General features: G+C 36.5%; 1 protein-coding gene across 2 annotated transcripts in view; it reads right to left on the bottom strand.

The window, feature by feature from the left end:
* Positions 1 to 15,380, bottom strand: part of CDKL5 (cyclin dependent kinase like 5) — a 266,772-nt gene that overhangs the window by 176,197 nt on the left and 75,195 nt on the right. For both annotated transcript variants that reach the window (XM_027835406.1, XM_027835407.1), the window contains exons 2-3: positions 7,411 to 7,645; positions 5,862 to 5,896 (exon numbers count right to left, since the gene is read on the bottom strand). In XM_027835406.1, the coding sequence (XP_027691207.1) occupies positions 5,862 to 5,896; positions 7,411 to 7,474 (99 nt within the window). In that variant the 5' untranslated portion in view covers positions 7,475 to 7,645. The remainder of the gene's footprint in view (positions 1 to 5,861; positions 5,897 to 7,410; positions 7,646 to 15,380) is intronic.

The following is a 15,380-nucleotide window of genomic DNA, read 5'->3' as shown; positions in this document are numbered from 1 at the left end:
TCACAATAATCTTGAGGAGTAGATAGCACAGGTATAATTATCCTTCCCCAACTAGACCTTTAGTTACATAAGGAGGGGAAATCTATCTCCTACTTTTAAAAAAATCTCAGCACAGGACACAAAATACATATTTCACATGATTCAGGTTTCTCACATAGTTGGCTGCTTTTCCATTTCTGATTAGCAAGAGACTCTTATACAATAATTTTCACCCCTTAATTCCCCATCACCTATTACAGGCTACAGCATCTCTATAGCAAGGTCCTGTAACAGCAAACCTACTCCTCCTATCTTCCATTCCATCTATCTGGTTACCTAAAGCATTCTGGCCTTCAGGCTCCTGGCATTTTTATTCATTGTGCCTTCAGCTCAGCTCTTTCTACTGTTTAGACTATAGTATGTTTTGGTACCAGTAACATAGTGAGATAAACTCATACATCTCTGTAGTAATGTATAAAGATAAACTTTCAAATGGACAGAATGGCCACAAAAGGCCATTCAAAACCGTGATTAATGTTTTCAGCATGGGTGAAAACATATAGGGTTTTATTTAGAAGCTGATTTGAAGCCAATTTTGACATTTGCTGCTATTAGCATTTCCATGTATACCTAGATATGCATATAGAATAAAAATGAGCTAGATAAATGACGACTGCAGTTATTTTCAATTCTACAGCATGAACATCAATAGAGAAAAAACATGTCTGTTGACTTGGATAAGCCTAGAATAATTTAACATCATGTCAGAGTCATAAAAGATAAACACTTTTTGATGATACAACCAAGCCAACAAACTATGGCAATATCATGTATTAGATTAGACCAGGGGTGGGGAACCTGCAGCCTCGTGTGGCCTTCTAGGTCCTTGGATGTGGCCTTTTGACTGAGTCCAAGTTTTACAGAACAAATCCTTTTGGTAAGGGGATTTGTTCTGTGAAGTTTGGATTCAGTTAAAGGGCTTCACTTGAGGACCTAGAAGGCTACATGTAGCCTTGAGACTGCAGGTTGCCCACCCCTGGATTAGACCTACGACTTTCTTTGGTATTTATTCTGATACAGTATACTGTATTTAGAATTAGAGAACCATAGAATATAAGCATACTCAATACAAAAAAGAATTAGCCTCACTTTAAAATCCTTTCAATTTCCAGGGTATGAAACATGTCAGCACTCCTCATTATATTTCAAAAAGGTCGTCCAGAATGTATGGTGAATTGTACTATCTTGTGAATAAAACAGTATTCTAATATCCTCATTAATTCTCAATTATATATCTTGATTTGTTCACTTGTTCTTAGATCCTAAATCATTCTAAGAGCACCACCAATTCTGGTTCTATTTTTAAAAGCTGGATTTCAGATCTGAAAGTCTATTTTAGCTGAAAAAAAGACGTACTGTAGAAAGTCTACTGACTAAACAGCTGCTGATTCTAAAATGAGTTCAGTTACTCTAAGTTAAGCATTAATTTATGCCTAAAATTTTCCACCCAGAGCCATTCTTTCTGGCTGCTGTAAAACAGAAAGAACACTGAAAGGAAAAACAGAAAGAATTGACATTCAAGGAGTTGGTCTTGTGTGAGCCTCTTGCTAAGACGATACCATGATGCAATGCCCATCCAGACTGCATTAGCCCTTGCATAATTATTTACTTTTTAATGTAATGGTCATTAATCAAGAAGCTTGTTAAATACCTTTTAATGTGCCAGACATCGTGCTAGGCCCTGGGCTCACAAAGACAAAAATTAAACAGTGTCTTCCCTCTAAGAGTTAGCATTCATCCAACGGAGACAACATACGCATTAATAAAACACAGTACAGATAAATACAATTCAAAAAAATGGGGCCAGGGAGAGGTCAAAAGCAACTGAAGAAGGGGTGAGATCAAAAAAAGCTACGTGTAGAAGGTGCTACTTGACCAAACTATATGTATGTAGGTGTCCTGTTTTCCAAACTAGAATAAGCACCCAGAGGCCAAAGATAATGCTTCAAATCTTGATATCCTCTGCGCCCAGCAGAGCATACAACATAGGGATGAAGCTAAAATTTCCACGCTTGTAGGTTCCTAAACATAACCCTTTTAAATACAAAAGAAATAGCTTTAGGACAACCTAGAATAACCACAAATACAGAGTGTCTATAGTATAGTTGTATTCAAGTGAACTGGGCAGACTAGTCTGAACTCCTGTGGTACAGAAAAAAAAAATGAGCTATCAAAATGAGAGTGTAGTTATTTTCCATTTAAAACTTAAGTCTTTTCTGCTGGCAGTCTACAGTGATGCATTAACAACTATAAAATGTTCCATCAAACAATAAAATTCATGTAAGGTACTTCAGTCTTAGCCAGTAGTGGGTTCTGACACTTTTCTCTGCCTCCTTTAAGACCCAGACATTTTTCTTAAAACATACAAGACCACTTAGAAAACAAACAAACAAAAAAAAGTCCTATTTTTCCTACACGAAGTTGAAACTACTGGGCTACACTGTCACTACAGCATGCACTTCGAAATGTTTTTTCGTTAATAGCAACAAATGTTCTGATTCTCTATCTCTCCCTTTCACAGCCAAACTGCTAGTAAAAAGTCATCTGTATTCAACTGCTTCCACTTTCTCACTGTCCACTTACTTCTCAACCTCTAGTAATGTGGTTTTGGCAGAAACTCCAAAGTTTACCAATGATCTCTCAATTGCTAAAGCTATCCTCATCCTTCTTGACCTCTTGACTATAGCATTTGACACTATATGATTACCTTGCTTCCCAAGCTCCTCCCTCAGTTTCTGTAATTCTACTTTCACCTGATTCTCCTCTTACCTGACTAGTCCCTCTCAGTCTCCTTTGTGAGTTTAATATCTATACCAACATCCTAACTCAGGAATCTGCTCTCCTCCTTTTTCTATATACTCTCTCAGTGATCCCATTAGCTCCCAGAATAAAATTATCCTAAGTAGATGACTCCGTAATTCATATATACAAGCCTTAGTCTCTCTCCTGAGATGTTCCTGGTGGACATCTCTATCTGGAAGCTCTACATACATGGCAAATTCAATATGTTCAAAAGATGACACACCATTCTGAACCTTCTTTCTAACTTCTCTATTTCTGTAGAAGACACCATCATTATTCTAGATGCACAGGGTTTGCAACCCCAGAGCCATTCTTGACTCTTCATTTTCGCACATCCCCTATATCAAACCATGACTCTCGGATGCTTTCTACACAATATCTCTCACATCTGACCCATTCCCTCTACTCACAATACTATCATTTTGAGAGTTCAGGCTCTTATTACCTCTTAAATGGAGTATTGCAATAGCCTAATTGGTCTGTCTTCCTGACTCCAACTGCCCAATGGCTCCCAAATTAACATTCCAGAAACAAAGGTCTGATTTTGTTGCTCCCCAACAACAAAAGCTTCACTGGTCCCCTCTTGCCTCTTGAATAAAATACAAATGACCCTGTCTGGCATTTCACAAACTATAGCCTTCCTTTCCAGAATTTTTGCAAATTATTTCCTTCACAATCTGGCTGTAGTAGACCTTTCTAAATTTCTTACAAACTACTCCCTATCACTCACCCTATATTGCAGCCAAAATAGTCTCTGTTCCATTCTCCAATGATAGCAGTTCATCTCCCACATCCATACCTTCACAAGGCCCATCCTCATGCCCTGAATAGTCTTCCTCTTCACTGATCCCTCAAAGACTCCATAGCAGCCTTCCTCTTTTCCTCCTTCCAAGTTTTAGTTTAGGTGCCACCTCCTACATAAGCATTGTCTGAATCTTCAAATTGTTAGCACTCTCCCTTGCTACCAACCTTAACGTTCCTTTGTATTTACTTTTCTACTTATCGCTTCCCTCAAAAGAATATGAGCTCTTTAAGGATAGAGATGTTTTTATTTTTTTGTCTTTGTATTCCCAGCACCTAATATAGTGATTTGCATGTTTTAGGTATTAAATGAATTCTTGTTCATCACAAGATAAGTGCAATGTGTGGTCTATGGCTATGGAATCAATTAAAGATAAATGAACTATACAGGATTTGAATTGGAAACCTTACCTTCATCACCATGATCATAACTTATCTAGTTACTAAGAAAGTCTTATAATACCCAAGGGGGAAAAAATTCCCCCAAGAGAAGGGGAAAGGCTTTAATGAAGTCAAGGTAATATTGGGTTCCATGACCTGGTCTCCAATCCCAAAGATGAGATAGGTTACAGAAAAAAATAAGGATAGAGTTGCTGGAAGAAAAAACTTTCAATAGAAAAATGGATAGAGAACTGACCTTGGAGCCAGGAAGACCTAAATTCAAGACCCACCTCAGATACATAATGGCTATGTGACTTTGTATGTATATGCCACTTAACCTTTTCAATGCTTTAGAAGATTACCAACATGCATTAGTATAGGGAAATTCCTCACCTGGGAATAACCTAAACCAATGATAGGTCCAATCCCTATCTCTAAGAAACAATATATAACTGTTAGATGATTTACATTTCATAGATGACCATGAATTCTAAGTTTAGGACTAAAGCTTCTACTTGCTATAGAACGTAAATGGGCTAAATCATCAGAAAAATATCTTTTCTTCAAGGTGTAAGCATATATTTAACATTGGATACTAATAATGTTTCCTCAGAACAAGACTCTCAGGAATTTACTTTAGAACAGCCTGAGGTATTTTTAATACTTGAAGATAAATAACTAAAATAATTACAAAATGATTGTACAATAATATGTTCTTTAAAAGGTATTACAGGTCCTGAGCTTACTCTATTTCCTTTCATTTGCTATTTTTAATTCCTAGAGATCCTTAATCAAGTTCTGAAAAAATAACATTTTTCCCCTAAATATTCTGGCAAGTAGATGTTAAAATATATATTATAGGTGAAATAAGTCAAGAACATGCAATTGAGGTAATAATATGTAATGAATTAGAAGATAAGCTACTTGAAACATGAAACTAGCCTTAAGAAAAAAACATTATTTCTTCAAATTAAACTCTGTTAAGGCCTTCAACTTAAGCACATATAAAGATCTTTAGAGAAGGAAAGAAAATAAAAATCTTGCAAAATAAGCTTATATCAGAATTTGAAGTAAATTCTCTTGCTGAACTCTCAAGCAATTTGCCAACACTTTATGTCAAAAGATAAAACACAGATCCTAACAATGTGCAAACATGAAGTACAACACAACTGGGAATCTATATCATAATTACTATCATTATAGTAACAACATGTTAAACAGCTTCAACCCTGGCTACCTGATGGCTACCATTTATGTATCACATACTATCCGATAAGCAGCAGCTCCAAAAATTCCATACAATTTCTCTAAAAAACTTGTTCTATAGTCAAGTATTCTACAAATATGATTCAATTCAAGGGAGAGTAAAACTACATCCCATATTAATACCAATTCATTATTCTCCCTCTTGAAATCTAAATTTAAATTCCTGAGGCTTTAAGGATTTGCAGGTCAACAGGAATAATATTTAATGAACCTCCTCCTTGACCATAAATATTTATGTGTAACTTTAACACAAAAATAAATGCTTTAGTTTCCATTCTGTTTCATCCTCCTATCCCAACCAACAATAAAATGAGCTCATGATGCACCTGCTGACCATTATATTACTTCTTTAAACTGGCTAAATATGATCACAGATCTTGACTAAACAGGAAAAGGCCTGCACCAGCTGTGAAAGTTAATCATACTTCTATTCTTATTCTGCATTCATATAGTAATTTCAATTTCAGTTATCAAGTAACATCATCATTCCAAACAGTATTAAGTACACGGCACCAAATTAGTTTCAAAACAGTTAAATACATGCACATTCTTTTTTAAAAATCTCTACTTGCCTTGTGCCTGCATTTTAGTACAACCCCATAGGCACCTGTAATAAAAATAAAGAAATATGAACAAATGTATACATGCTAGAATATTTAGAGTGGCTAAACCCTCACTCCACATATTTTATGAATCTAGTATCAGTAAATCTCAATGCTTTATGAAATAAAACTAAAGGATAAAAATTCTTAAAAAAAAAAGATAATTTCAAGTCCCTCTCCTGACTCCTCCTCCCATCAATTTAACAAGTATTTTTAGGTATCCTTTACTTGAAGAAAACCATTAGCAGTGGCCCAAGATTAAGGAATACTACAGGTACTTAAAAATTGGCATTATCCTACAAGCAAAAGATTAAGTTCTCAATTTGGGGGCAAATATCAACTCTTTCAGAATACCAGAATTCCACTTATTAATTCTCTATAATTGATAATTTACTAAAATGATACTAGGTGCTTGAAAATTCATATTTTAAAAGTCCACTAATCACTCCCAAGTGAGATCAAACATAAAGTTTGTCAAAATATCTTGGTCTATAAAATGTTTAAATCTTCTACAGAATGTCTGAGTATTTATCCTAGCAAGGGAAAAAAATTCTTATTCACATTCTAGCACAACAGGAATTATAATTATAGCTAGTAGTAAGCATTACCAGGTCCTGGGGGATAACCCATCCTATAGTCAGCATGAGTACAGAATCTCTGAAGTTTAGGAGAAAAAGACAAAGACACTTTCTCTCATGTACATGGCAACAGGACATTCAATATGGTCCCAGATTTCCCCAGTATACAGCTAACTTGCCTTAATAGAAAAACTTTTCACTGCCTCCTGGGAAATTTATCTTGATAACTAATCTTATCCAAACCAAAATGTCAATTTCTATCTACTCTTTGTGTGAGCAGAGAAAATGGAGGGATTCATCAAGGCAGGTAACAGAAAGAAGGGTGGTAATATAGTGCTCCCTGTGCAAATGAAATAATTATCTGATTTATTTCTCTGATACATTTATTTACATAGGTAAAACTATCTTCATTTTTAGGAACACTAATTAATACAAAAAGGGAAAATATCTGTGGCACACAGGAAGATGCCATTCGTTTTCTACAGCTTCATGTTTCAGATTTTGGGGTAATCATCACATTGGATTCTTATTTAAGAAAAAAAATCACCTCTCCTTCACAAGAACTTGTAAACTTGATGCAAAAAGACTGAGTAGTTTATTTAGCTAGAAAAACTAAGAAATGCTACTGTTTCAAACTATGACCAATAAAGTATTTTATAAGTAAAAATAATGCTATATAGCATCTGCCAATTTTAAATATATACATTTTAAGCAATTAGAAGTTACTGATCCTTTCACTTTATTTATTCAATTCAAAAATCTACTGCTTGTAGATTGGATTATGCTATCCTCAAATTTTACAGAAGGAAATTTCAGTATTTTACTCAATGAGAGATATGAACGAATTATTACAAATTTCAAACTACCTGAGTCTAAAATAATTAATGAGGTTTTACTGAACATTCCTCAAGAATTCAGTTAATTCAGGAAATCTAACTTACCTTCACCTACAACCCCAAGGATCTCAAATTTATTCATCACATTACCAATGTTAGGAATCTTCATGAAGACAAATTCCTCTTTTGATGCAAGCCACAGAACATGGCACAAAGAAGGGTTATTTGAGAAACTTATATAGCTGGTTGTATTGGAAGAGAGCTTGAAGAAAGAAATCCACACTGGCCGATGGGAATTCTCACATACTTGTCCTAATTCTGGAGTATAAAATGATTCCCCCTGAAAGAACAAATAGCACAATTATCAGTTGCAAATCTTACATCAGAGTGCTCTAATTTAAAATTGTCCCTCTAAAATAAGAGACAGGGAGCTCACGATGCTTGTTAAAAAGCAAGAGATTTACAGACCATCTTACTGTGATCTGTATCTCAATTGTGAAACTCAAAACAGTAGGTTCAGAATAAAGATAAAACAACTCCAGATAACAGCACAGATGCTTTGTAAAGCCTGATTTATATTTTAATATACATCTGGTCATTTAAAGTAACGAGATTAAATACAGAGTTTGAGAGGAGAAAGAAAAATTATAATGAATAAACCTTTAGAAATACACGTTATCTTCTCTGTTTTAGTAAATGTCCTCTTCTTCTATGAGCTCCATGAATACCTGGGTCTGAACTTAATGTCGTAGTCCTCAGACTTTAAAGAATCAATCACTCATCTTCAGAGCAATACTTAGTAAGAAACAACTACATGCCAACCACTATGCTTGGTACTGAGAACACAAGGACAAAAAACAAAACAAACTCTCTCCAAAAGTCTAGACAAGAGGCAGTGGGGACCTGAACAAGGGTGGTGGGCAGAGTGTGTGGAAAAGAAAGGCAGAATATAGAATGGAAGTAGTAGAATTGACAGCACTAAACAAGTGGCTGAATGGGAGGAGGAAAGGAAGGAGGAAAGGAGAAGAGTCAAAAATGACTCAGGTCTCTTCTGGGTAACTGGAACGCAGGCTGACCTGTGTGTATTGAGGTAAAATGAAGTCAATAGACCCAGAATATACAAAATGACTACAATAACTGTTAATCAAAACACTAAAAGACAACTCAACTCTGACTAATTATAATGACTAATTACAATTGGCTCTGGAGGGCAAAGGAAGAAAAACACGTCTCCCCACCCAGGAGAAAGGCCTTATAACAAGGGATGCAGAATGTTGCTTAACTGTATTTTCTATGATATGAGGAAACGTTCAATCTACCAATCAACAATTATTTATTAAACATCTACTATATACCAGGCACTCTGCAAAGAGCTGCAGTTATAATTACAAAAAAAATTAATCCCTATTCACAAGGAGTTTACAATCTAATGGAGGAGGGGGCAAATCATAAAAATAACATGATTAAGAAGCAAACATCCTCAATAAAGCTTTGTACTATGTCTCCAGCAGCTTATTTCACAGTGTCTGGTTTATAATTTAAATTACTATTCTTATGTGTATAAAAATATGTTTGCCTCTTAGAATTTTTTAACTTCAAGTGCTATCTTCCCTCATTCTAGGGAATAGGAATTGATAATTCTGCTTACTATAAAATATACACATGCCTACACACATTCCTAAATAACTATTTTAATAACTATGGCCTTTCCAACCCTGCTAAGACCTTAGTATATTTTTTTAAAGACTAGTTTTCACGGGAGCAGCCATGTGGCTCCTGAGTTCAAATTCAGCTTCAGACACTTGACACTTACTGTGCGACCATGGGCAACTCACTTAACCCCCACTGCCTAGACAAAAAAAGAAAAAAAAAAAAAGACTAGTTTTCCCTATCTCACCCAGGCTGGAAGTACAGAGACTACTCACAAACCTGATCCCAATATGATGGGCACAGGAGCGCCAACCTGCTATGTTTCACATCTGAGCTACTTCATCCCTCCTTAGGCAACCTGGTGATCCTAGAAGCTCATCGTAGTTATGTCAAACTCAGGGTGAACACTTGATAAGTAAAGAACTCTTCAGCCTCAGCCTCCCCGGTGGAAGGGATGGTATATATGCATCCCTCACAACGGATTTCTTTGTGTATTTACTGTTTATTCCCCTAAGAAGCTTAGTTAGCATTGCTATGTAGATTCCCCAAAGTAAAAGCCATATAGCCTCTGATCCTCCCTTGAGAGAAGAATCCAAGGCTATAAGAGATAATACTCCCTGGAAAGATCTTTTCCCATACTGGTTGGCTACTATCCTGTATACCCACCATGTATATACTATAATATATGATTTAAAACCACTTATTTGTACTTTTTGCTTTTGCCCCTAAAATCAATCAAAGAAGGTCTCTCCCAATTACCCTAAATATAACTTCATAGCTAAGTGTCCATGTGGGTCCAAATAGCCCCACAGCACCTGGGACTGGAGATAAGAGCCTACAAATCCTCTTGTTGGCTAAACTTGTGTAAACTGGGAAGCATCCCAGTCCCATATTCTTATCCCTTTCAGTTAATTAATGCAATCGGAGAACTCAAAGTACAGAACCAGTAACAGATAATATTGTGCTCCCTACACCAATCCCCTATGATCCCCTAAAAAGGAGAGAACATATCTAAAGAGTCAGAAATGGGACTTTAACTATACAAAATGGAAAACTGGTAAGCCATTTTGGAGAAGGTATGGTAATATCATTAGTAAGGAAACACCATACCATGATATTACATCAGGAAGCAAGTCAACTGGAAGTAACAGAATGGCTTCCTTGAGGTAGCAAGTGACCAAAACCACAACTACCACCCATTGCCCTCACGCCCTGTCAAAGGCAGTCACCAGGGCCCTAAGTCCAAAAACCTTAAGTAGTAGTACCCTGAAGGCCACTAGCTCTGCCCCTAGCCAATCCCACACCCAATGGCCAGGGTAGCATCCCCACTAGGGACATGCCTTGGCTGCTGGTTCTGTAGCCCCTACTGTCCAGTGACAGTGGCTGCTGTGTAAGTTGGGGCTATAGCATCAGCAGCCATAGCTAGCTATGGACACAAAAGAAAGTTCTTAACACTAAAGTCCTTGGCACTGAAAAATAATTCAACATTAGAAATCAATGTTTTTATTAATTAAAATGGCACATCAGTTGTATCTTTCTCTTTATACTCCAATGAAGCTGGATTACTTGCCATCCAAACCCCTGGACCCTCTAGCCAATACAGGCACTTCCACATGCCTTATCCCACCACACTCCAGACAATCCTGGCAAGCAAGCAATCATTGGTCTTGACCTACTTTGGCCTTTGGACCACCAGGTTCAAATCTATTGAAATGTTCTGTAGTTGCATTCTTCTCTGTGTGCCGTTTTCCCCTTCTCTCTCATAAAACTTGAAATTCTAAAAAGCAAGGAATACTTTTTCTTTCATTCACTACTCCAATCTGAACCCAGATTTAAAAGACCAGAGCACCCCCCACTTTGATCTCCATACAGTTGTAAACAGCATATTCTAATAAATCTCTTTTGGACGTGTAAGTCTTTAAGTGCAGACTTTCTCCTTTTCCTCTCTCTAGGGCAAACTCTAATCACACTCATTTAGAGGGGGGTTTGTTTCCAAATGCAGGAACTGAAATGAGTAAGAGAAGTTGATCAAGATTCATCATTTTAAAACTCCTTCAACTCACAGAGGACTCTCATTTCAACTCCTTCTGTGAATGGCCCTAATTTAGATTGTGAAGTTTAAAGCCTGAGTATCTAGGAAGGTGGTGCCATCAATGTCATAAATGTTTACTGGACTGTGATTGGATCAGTATAAATATGTAAGTTGAAAGGAGGGAAATGGAAGTGAGAATAATTAATTCCGTTTTAGACATGTTATGCTTTAGGGGCCTGCCAGAAATAATACTAGAAAACTTAAACAAGGCTATGCCCAAAGGGCTATAAAATTGTGCATACCCTTTAATCCAGCAATACCACTTCTAAGGCTGTATCCTAAAGAGATCATAAAATGAGAAAAGGACCCACATGTACAAAAGTATTTATAGCGGCTCTCTTTGTGGTGGCAAAAAATTGGAAATTGAGGGGATGCCCATCAATTGGGGAATGGCTGAACAAGATGTGGTATATGAATGTAAGGGAATACTATTGCGCTATAAGAAATGATGAGCAGGCAGAATTCAAAAAAACTTGTAAAGACTTACATGAACTGATGCAGAGTGAAATTAGTAGAACCTGAAGAACATTGCACACAGGAACAGCCACATTATGGGATGACTGAGTTTGATAGTCAACCATTTCTAAATCCACCCAATTGTACTATTATCTTACCCATACCTCTCCATCTTTTCTACAGGAATAGTATGGCACACTTTGTCAAATGCTTTACTGAAAACTTCATGCTGTGCTGTGCTGTGCTGTGCTATGCTAAAGATATGATTTGTTGTTGCTGTTCTTCAGTCATGTATGACTCTTTGTGACTCATTTGGGGTTCTTGGCTCTTCACAACAATGCAAGAATCTAAGACAACTACAAAAGATTCATAATGGAAATTGCTATCCACACCCAGAGAAAGAAATATGAAGCCTGAATGCAGATGGAAGCATACTTTTTGCTCTCGCTTTCCTTTGTTGTTTTGTTTTATTGCTTTACTCTCCAGATTCTTCTCATTAGTTCTAACTGTTCTTTACATTATGACTAATGGGAAAATATGAATGTATATGTAGAGCCTAAAACCAGATTGTATGCTGTGGGGGGGGGGGAGAAAATTTAAAACTCAAAATCTTATGGGGGGCAGCCAGGTGGTGCAGTAGATAGAGCACTGGCCCTGGAGTCAGGAGGACCTGAGTTCAAATCTGGCCTGAGACACTTGATACTCACTAGCTGTGTGACCCTGGGCAAGTCACTTAACCCCAATTCACCTTGACAAAAAAAATCTTACGGAAGTGAATGCTGAAAACTAAAAATAAATATTTATTTAAAAAAAAAAGAAAAAGAAAATTTAAGCAAGGCAGACAGATATATAGGACTAAAGTTAAAGATATGTGGCTGGGAGTCATCCAAACAGAAATAATAACTGAACCCATGGGAATCAAGGAGATCATCAAGATGAAGAAAAGGGCACAGTACTAGGTACAGGAGAAGCATATGGAAGACTAGGGGAAAGGAAAAGGCATGGAGAGGTTATGAAGGCAAAAGAATTATGATTATTGTGTAGTCTGAAAAGCACTGTTGCAGAATAGAGGTTATGCTAGATTTTTGAGTCATAGGTGCTGGATTCAAACCCTGTAACTATCACTTTTGCCTTTGTGACCTTAGGGGAGATACAACTTCTAACAATTTCTAAATCTGCAAAATGAAGAAGATGAACTAGATGGCTTCTAAGGTCCTTATTATTTCCAAATCTATAGTGAATTATGAAGAAATATATATAAAAATTAAAAAGGAACAGAAGGAATTAAATTGGACTATAAAAATGACACAAAAAATCATTAAAATAAAAATAAATAAAAATTAAGAGTAAAATTTTAATCTAAACAAATTTTGTATTCTGTAAGTACAACTAAGAAAATAATTCTTCTGAGAATGACTTCAGAAAATCAATTAATTTTTAATCATTAAATTTTTTCTAAAATGTAATTATCAGATTCTTAGGGAGGCTATTATATTAATATGCTAGATTCAGTTCCCAATTATAAGTAATTCTAGTATAGCTTTTTCCTGCTTCATAAATAAACAATACAAATTTGCAGTGTTTATTTGCTGAACTAAAAAAATACAATGTTAGTGTGGTAGCTATTAGCTAAACTCTTAGCTAGGGTAAATGATGAAATTAATCAATGTATCAATATGGCTTTAGAAAGTAGAGAACAGTACAGAATTTATAGCTGGAGCCTTCCTATGCCTTCATTTTACAGATGCTAGAGAGCTAAGGCACAGCAAAGTTGAGTGACTTAATTCAATATCACATAGCTATTAGTAGCAGAGCTTGAATTTGAACCCAGGTCTTCTCCTAAATTCAAGTCATTCTTTCCCTCCTCTTCTCAATACTGGAACTCAGACTATGACACTAGGACCCTAGACTCTGAAAGATGCATTTTCACCTTTTTTTGCCTGGAACCAGATTTATCTTCTGGCCAATAGTCACGTTTTCTTCTCTTTTCTCCCCAAGTTTCCAAATCTATCTTACTTTTAGGTGTTTTGTTCCCCACTCAGACAAGCCCCTAGAAGAAAAGGAGTGTTTTGTTGGCTTGCTTTGTTTTATCTCTGGTGCTCAAGCAAAATGTCTGGGACATAGTAAATACTTACTGATAGGGTTGGGATCGGGATCCCAGAAAAGAAAAGCCCTGGACTTTCCCAACTGGCCAAATCTCTGGATTTTGCCTGAGGCTATAATCCCATCAACTAGCCTTTAGTTGTCTAGTCAACAGCTCATAGATGTTCAGATTCCTTAAGAGTCTGGCTAATATGGCGGATCTTTAATAAACCTTATCTCTGGCTAAAAGAAGGCTTGGACCCAATTCTTTCAGGCAGGACCCACTTGTCGTGATTTTGGGGTCGCAGCACCCCTAAAAATCTAGACCTTATCACTTACTAAGCTTTTTCATTCATTCATTTACTTCACTCATTCTTTTCAGCATTCTTTTCACTATACTCCATTGTCCTGAGGCACAGAGCTAGATTAGATGGCTAATTTCATGTTTTATGGACTCTAGATTTATTACGCTTATGTGCAATATACGCAAAGAAGTCTGGCTGTTATGAGACAAAATTCTAAAATTCATCTCGTCTGCTGAAAAAGAGTGGAAACACAAATGGTCAAGCTAAGCTAAACACAGGGACAGCAGCCAGAGGAGCAAATGCCTGAGAACCTGATGCGCTTACTGAAAAGTTGCCTAATCCTCTGAGATCTAAGGTGAGTGCCTCAGACCTTTTTATTAAACTGAACTTGGTTGATTAAAACAAACCTGTTTATGCCAATCACTGTGGAGGATGTAAAGATGCACAAGAAATAATCTTTGTTTTTAAAAGCAAAAGACAAAAATGGCCCCTGCTCAGGCAATCTTTCCTTTAATGAGCTAAGGGAAATATACAAAGCTTAAAAATACAAAGGGTATGGCTTGCTGTCAACCCTCACTATAAAAGGCACAAACACTTGAGTGTTTTCTGAAGTAGCTTATTAGATCGTGTGTCAGACAGGCAAATGGACTTTCAATGGCAAAACCAATTTTTAATGTCATTTTGTCCCTGATTGCATATATTCAACAGGGTGTCATTTACACTACTTTCTAAAAATCTAACTGATATAAAATTTTGCCAGAATATTTTACAGATGCTGCCAAACAATTGTTATGCTTTGGAGTAGCACTCCTATGATAATCCCATAGGGTGCTACATTTGGTTTAGTACCTGGTTAAAAAGAGATTTCTTGTGCTTTGTTCAATCAAGATCACTAAGGCATATTATTATATCATTGTCAATAGTTCAGTTATTAGGAGTCTGACACAAAGAGAAAGGAGATCAAAGATGGGAAGGGAATTGGGAGCTGGAAGGACTTGAAAAGAGGTCTACATTTGGCAAACACTGAAAAAAGACAGACTAGGGTTTTGTTTTCAAAGAAAGAACAAACACCACAGCTCATAAAGGGCACAGACAAAAGATCATTTCAAATTTCAAAACTGGACATTCCATAACTTTGAGCCAGTGTTCCCACTTCCAAATCCAGATGACAAGCACTTTTTAAGAGTACTTTAAGGATAGGTTGGTTCCCATGTTCTGAACACAAAGTGACACTGTTCTGATGTTCTGAAAGTCATCACAAATTTTATTTCAAAATAATAAGGGAAAGGTAAAATAATTGCAGCCATAGCTCTATAATCTGCGTGAATGGAGGTAAAGCAATGGAGCAAATAATCCAAAACACCAACTAACAGAAGTAATTGCTTTTAGATTAGGAGTATGTTCTTTGATTAGAGCAGTATGTCTGCCTTCCTATGTTATACTTAGACTACTATTAGCATCACTTGGCATTTTCTGAGCCACACAGAGGA

Source organism: Vombatus ursinus, unplaced genomic scaffold (assembly GCF_900497805.2).
Source record: "Vombatus ursinus unplaced genomic scaffold, bare-nosed wombat genome assembly UNPS02014814.1, whole genome shotgun sequence".
Classification (NCBI taxonomy): Eukaryota; Metazoa; Chordata; class Mammalia; order Diprotodontia; family Vombatidae; genus Vombatus; species Vombatus ursinus.
The sequence above is the reverse complement of the archived record's forward strand: the minus strand, read 5'-3'. Positions and strand labels throughout refer to the sequence as shown.